At 40.1% G+C, this 6,436-nt stretch overlaps 3 protein-coding genes across 3 annotated transcripts in view; 2 read left to right on the forward strand and 1 right to left on the reverse strand.

The window, feature by feature from the left end:
* The window catches only part of CBG21845, a gene marked incomplete at both ends in the record, with an annotated part of 2,196 nt that extends 1,800 nt beyond the window's left edge, over nucleotides 1–396 (forward strand). Inside the window, one exon of the mRNA XM_045236727.1 lies at nucleotides 203–396. Within this exon, the coding sequence (XP_045097406.1) occupies nucleotides 203–396 (194 nt within the window). The remainder of the gene's footprint in view (nucleotides 1–202) is intronic.
* Nucleotides 397–1,578: 1,182 nt separating this feature from the next.
* CBG21846 lies at nucleotides 1,579–5,011 on the forward strand (the record flags this gene model as incomplete). Its single annotated transcript, XM_002635605.1, is given in 5 exon segments — nucleotides 1,579–2,224; nucleotides 3,753–4,087; nucleotides 4,089–4,095; nucleotides 4,286–4,488; nucleotides 4,931–5,011. Coding segments are annotated over 5 exon segments (1,272 nt in total), but the record flags the coding sequence as incomplete, so codon positions are not given.
* A 205-nt stretch (nucleotides 5,012–5,216) lies between these two features.
* On the reverse strand, nucleotides 5,217–5,921 carry CBG21847 (the record flags this gene model as incomplete). The annotated part of the gene is made up of 2 exons (XM_002635606.2): nucleotides 5,217–5,356; nucleotides 5,714–5,921. 2 exons carry the CDS (start codon nucleotides 5,919–5,921, stop codon nucleotides 5,217–5,219), a joined length of 348 nt encoding a protein of 115 aa, XP_002635652.2.
* Nucleotides 5,922–6,436: the final 515 nt, after the last annotated feature.

Consider the following 6,436-nt stretch of genomic DNA (forward strand, 5'->3'; position numbering starts at 1 on the left):
TGGCTTGAAACCACATCTGGTGCATGTTAAAGTTTTGTGACCATCAACTACAGTAGCCTAGAAAACTCAATTCGCGAAAGGTAGGCCACAATAGGAGATGCACCTAGAAAACACAACATGTGACCATTTCTGGACCATCAGCTTCAGTGGCCTAGAAAAATTAATAAAGTTAAAGTCCAAAAAATGTTATATCAACTTTCAGTCGCCAACGACGTTTGTATCCTTATTGTCTCCACCCATGGTCTTATATCTGCCACGTGTCTTCTATTATTCTACGACTGCTACCGTAACCATTTAGTGTCTTTACTGTGTTATAGAGTCTTCACAAAAGTCGGTCCAATAAGTGACAAAATTAGTAGGGCAAGTATAAATCACAATGTCACTATTATTCTTTGAATGAAAATGTGTTTTATACTGGATTACGCATTCTGTGTAGTCGTCACACCGCTAATTATGTCTGTTGAGAAAACATAGGCAGACAGTAGCTTATTTACATATTTCAGCTTTTACCCATTTCTTCTTTTTTCATTCGTTTACAAAAAAAATACGAAAAAAAAATCATGGTCGTATTGTCAGTGGGTTTTTGGATTTGTACTGGTATCGGAATTTTTTCGGCTCTGTTCTCTATTGGAGTGTGTTGGTTTATCATGAATAAGCATACGTTGTAAGCAGTGCATCTTTTCGAAAAAAAATGTCTCGAGAAATGCCCTTTTCGGGAAATTTTCGAGGAAATTTTCGAGGAAATTTTCGAGGAAATTTCGAGGAAATTTCGACAAAAATTTCTCGAAAAAATGTTCGAAAAAAATTTCTCGAAAAAATGTTCGAAAAAAATTTCTCGAGAAATGTGCTAAACAATGTGCGGTGCAGAATTTCGGAGTGTCGTTTGCGACTTTTTTTCAGTTTTTTATCGTTGCTGACATTGTTGTCTCGTTTATTTTTTCATTTTAAAGTGGCGGCCTAACTTTTGCAAATTTGGTTTTCTAGGCCACCACTAAAAAATGGCCTAGAAATCATACCAGAGTCAGGTCAGGGCATTTTTAAGCCATTTTGAAATGGTGGCCTAGAAATCCAAATTTGCAAAAATTAGGCCACCACTTCAAAATGGCCTAGAAATCATACCAGGGTCATGTTAGGGCATTTTTAAGCCATTTTGAAATGGTGGCCTANAAAACCAAAATTGCAGAAGTTAGTCCACCACTTCAAAATTGCCTAGAAATCATATCAAGGTCATGTTAGGGCATTTTTAGGTCATTTTGAAGTGGTGGACTAACTTCTGCAATTTTGGTTTTCTAGGCCACCACTAAAAAATGGCCTAGAAATCATACCAGAGTCAGGTCAGGGCATTTTTAAGCCATTTTGAAATGGTGGCCTAGAAATCCAAATTTGCAAAAATTAGGCCACCACTTCAAAATGGCCTAGAAAACACACCAGGTTCATGTCAGACCATTTCTAGGCCATTTCTCGAGGAATTTCGTGAGGAATTTTTCGAGAATTTTTTTTGCAAGGCTGCCGGCCGCCCGCGGCTTCAAAAAAAATCGGAAAAGTCGCGGCCGCTGCCGGCCGTCATCTTGCACACCTTTTTTCAGAAAACAGAAAACATGGAAAAAGTTGGAATACCAGATGATTTTGCTCCGTGTCTTTTTCGATGCACTCACTAGCATAACTAGTGGCATCTACTTCTTATCCAGCATGTTTACGTTATCTTATTCTGAAGTGATCCCATTCGATGTATCCTTTATGATTGGTCTCATTTCATCAAGCCTTATAGAAATGCGAAGCTATCTCGCGGTTGTTATAGCAATCGAGAGATCATGTGCAACAATATTCCCTATTCATTTTTTTTGTTATAGAAAAAAATTATCTAATATTCTAATAGTTGGATTTATCATCTCTACCGGTGTTGCACTTTGTGTGGTTATGTTCTGGTATTGCGAGCTGCAACTTCCGCTGAAAGAGGGTTGCACCAATTTCAATTGCGCAGCTCCGAAATGTTATCAGGATTATCATGTCGTATCCAAAACTATTTATTCCTTTTTAAATGCGTTGTTCTCTGGAATACTGTGTATTAAGTTAGTATGCTTGTCATGTGCGCACAGTAATATCCAAAAGGATATTCGAAGAACCAACCTACTTTCTCTGACTGATGGATTATCGACACTGACATTTGAACTGTTACCAGCGATGCTTTTTACCAAAGGGATCGTGGATTTTAATGTATCCTTCTAGGACTTTACTTTAAAAATTCATTTTCTTTTCTTTTTCCAGAGTATTGGTCCAGTGTTCGGTGTTTTAAGACAAATCGGACGAGGTGTGGAGGCAACAGTGATGGCCAAATTGATGTAATGCACGTACGTATACCTAGACACCCCTTAATTAGGAACACCCTTGTGGTTAGTCTGAACGAAATAAATAAACTTTGGTTATGTCCACGAATTTCTGAATTTTCACAGTGTTTGGAATAGTTTCAGCAGTTTACGCAACATTAGTATATGAGACTCCTATGCGTTACTCCTGTGCAAGATATCAAAGATGTGTCAACAGACAAAACGTTGTTGATATTTCGATAAACAATTTATCAGTTGACAACTTTTTTGTATCTTTGACAGGGACCGAGATAAATTGGCACAAAGTTAGGACGCCCATCTATTACAGGTTTACCAGTGTCCGACAGTGGAATTTTATAGCATCACCAGCCTTCTGTTTGCCGCGCCTCCGGCGCTTCACAATTCAAGCATTTTCAATTATTCGTCGCTCCACTTCTCACTTTTCAATTTTTCTGTCTCACGCTGTAGAACATCTATGCCCTCCCTCCCCTCTCCTGGTGTGGGCCTCATGGCGCAGCTGTGTGCGTGCGCGGCTATTGTGCGGAAGGCCGCGGGTTAGGTTTTGGTGGCGGCCAACCTTTCATTTAAAAACCAAAAACCTGACAGCAGGACACTAGGACCAACAGACGCGTCTAGCGTTTTATATATAAGAAAGCTAGTGAATGTATTTTCTAATTTTCCGTAGATCAAAAATGACGCACTTCTAAAACGCCTAGACATCATCATTTAGAATATTTTTCCCCCTGTGATTTGAGGAGAACCGGAAAAACAAAAACTAAAATTTAACTTTCCACTCTCACACCTAAATTTGTCTATTATGGTATTTCTATCAGCCGAGTTCTGGGTCCTAACAATATGTGGATTACTGTCGACGAGTTATACGGCGATAGTATGCTTTCATCTTCTTTATAAGCATTCTTTGTAAGTTTACATTCCTTATTACTCTTCAGATGAATTAATTTAGAGAACAAAAGATATGGAAAAAGCTGGATTATCAAATGATTATATTCCGCATAGTTTTGGATGGCTTAACCGGCGCTACCGGTGAGTGTGACCCTCAACTTCGAGCCAATTTATCTCGGCTCCTATTAGAGTTATCAAATATGTGTTACCTGACAAAATGATAATCATAGTATCAAAAATACTTTGTCAGTTGACAATTTTTGATATTTTTCACAGAAAGCAAGATATATTTGCTCAAAGTTGGAAGTTTAGCGGGGGAACTTGTAACAAAAAAGCCACCAGCCCGTCCACTTTGAGCCAATATATCTCGGTTTTTGTAAAATATATCAAAAAGTGGCTTACTAACTATATGTTTATCATAGTATCACCAATATTTTATCAGTTGACCACTTTTTGGTATCTTTTACAGAAACCGTGATAAATTAGCTCAAAGTTCGGATACACTCTATCTCGTTTTTTTTTCAGCTATGCCTTACTTCGTTGTCAGCATTTTTACTTTATACTCTGAAGTAATATCCTTTGATGTTACTTTTCTGGTTGGCCTCGTTTCCATTATAATTATAGAAATGAGAAATTATCTAGCAGTTATAATTGCAATAGAGCGAGTTTTGGCCACCACTTGCCCTATTAAATTTTGGCGATATCGAAAACACTTTATAGCGAATATCTCTATATTTTGTTTTGTTATCTTGACAGGCCTTGCAGTTCCATTTATGATGTTTTGGATTTGCGACTTAAAATTTCCTATACCAGTTGGTTGCACCAGTTTTAGTTGTGCTTCTCCGAAATGTTATCAGGTAAAATGGCAGTAGGGTCCTCTAACTTTGAGCCCTTATATCTCATTTTCCATGAAAGATATCAAAAAGCAGTCAACTAATAAATTGTTATCATATTATGATCTGTATTTTATCAGTTGACCTATTTTTGATGGCTCGCATAGGAATTGAGGTAACTGAGCTCGACTATGGCATGGTTCTCTTTTCTGGATTATCGCGCAGCATCCGCAATGACATTTTCCTCGTCCAACGCGACGTTCTCCGGTATACTATGTCTAAAACTGTCTTGCTTATCAATAAAGCACACCAATCTGTCCAATGATCTTCGTAGAGCAAACCTGCTATCGCTGACTGATGGGTTCTCGTCGATCGTTTTTGAATTTATACCGGCTTTGCTTTTTAAATGGAAGATTGTTGAATTGAATGTGAGTGGGGTATTTAAGGGATTTGTTAATTGGAGAGGTACTATTTTTGGCTCTTTCCGAGAAGAACGGTCCCAAAGCGGGACCGTCGGTCCCATCATAGGACCGCCGGTTCCAGAGAATTGCGACAACGGTCCCATCGTTTCGACAACGGTCCTATTGTTCCGATCCCAATTATATGTAAAATTTTAAAATTTCCACTGGTCTTTTGAAAGACCATTCCGTTTTTCTGCATTCCGGGAATAGGGTTTCCAGAATAAGCCTGAATGGGACCGTTGTCGTACCCGTGGGACCGTTGTCGGAACGTTGGGACCGTTCTCGAAACATTGGGACCGATATCGGAACAATGGGACCGTTGTCGCAATTCCTGGGGCCGGTAGTCCGATGATGGGACAGGCGGTCCCGTTTTGGAACCGTTCTTCCCGGAAAGAGCCCAATGTTCCAGGGTATTGGCCCAGTTCTGTGTGTACTACGTCAAATAGGAAGTGTAGTAGAGATGACAGTGATGGCGAAGTTGATGGAGTGAGGTAGCCAGGAGTCGAACTTGTGAGCCCACCGTTGGATGTGCCGCACGGATACCAGCTATCATTAAGCTACGGGGCGCAAGCTCCTCCACCGACTGTGCACGCATCGATCACTGTACACCGTCACGTCAGAATGAAAAGAAAACCATAAATAAAATGTTATAATTTATTTTATTTTCAATTCTAACAAAAAAGTACAAGTTATTTTTAGTGCCATGTCCCGGCGCCTCCGGAGTTAGCCGCCGAGTGAACTGTAGAGACTTTGGGCACAAAAACTGACGATGTTTGTGGTTTCGGTCTCACATTGTCCCAATTGCTTGAAATGAAGATTATAGCGTTGCAACAACCTGAATCACATATCTTGAACATGTACAGTTCAATCGATTTTATGCCATTTAGACCATTTCCAGAAGCCTGGAGCTCGTCTGTCAAGTTTCCGATCACTTTGAAATTTTTTGAGGGTGAAAGACTTAGGTTGAAAACTTTGCATTCAGAGAAATTTTGAAAATTCCTAATTTTTCCTGTTTTTGTACTGAAAACCTGAGAAAAATGCAAAGTTTGCAATCTAGGTATGTTTCACAACCTCCGAAGTTTTTAAAGTAATCAGACACTTGACAGCCGACCTCCAGGCTTATGAAAACGGTCAAAATCGACAGATAAACAGGTTTTTGTACATCTTGTTGACCGATACTATTCTCACTCACCGCTTACTAACAAACACGCCGAGTAAAATGGTCCGACGAGTTTGAAAATCGAGAATCCAGTCAATTCTACGATTCCCACGAGAACACTGGGAACTGTGATGAAGAGAAGAGAAGATATCAAGATTCCAGTAGACGTCCGGTTTGCCTTGGCGTATTTATTGGGTCCCTGTTGAGAGACCACTGAATCCTTCCCTCCTCTTGACACCATCCGAAGTTTCCAGTAGATGGTGATGGATAGTATGACAGCCATGATACCAAGAATCTAAAAAACGTTGTTACGTTTAGGGGTCAGGAGGTTCTAATAGCTCAAAAAACGGGCCAGAAAATTCTTCTAATGGCTCAAAAATAGGTCAGACGGTTCTAATAGCTCAAAACATGGGTTGAGAAGTTCTAATAGCTTGAAAAACGAGTCAAAAACTATTAATAGCTCAAAAAACGAGCCAGGGGATTCTAGTAGCTCAAAATATGGGTCGGGAAGTTTTCATAGCTCGAAAAAGAAGTTAGCAGGTTAATAGCTCACAATTTCTAATTAGGGTTTCCATTTGGGGGGCGATTCACCCGCCCGCACCCGCCCGGGGGGCTCACCCCCCGCGGAAACTTTTTTTCTTGGAAAATACGTGATTGTCATTAAAAATTAGATAAAAATTCACACGCAAATAATCGCGGGGGGCCGCGGGGGCCGTGGGTGGTAGCCCCCCCCCCCCCTCCTCTCGGCGGGTGGCG

Source organism: Caenorhabditis briggsae (genome assembly GCF_000004555.2).
Source record: "Caenorhabditis briggsae complete genome, chrV, whole genome shotgun sequence".
Taxonomy (NCBI): Eukaryota; Metazoa; Nematoda; class Chromadorea; order Rhabditida; family Rhabditidae; genus Caenorhabditis; species Caenorhabditis briggsae.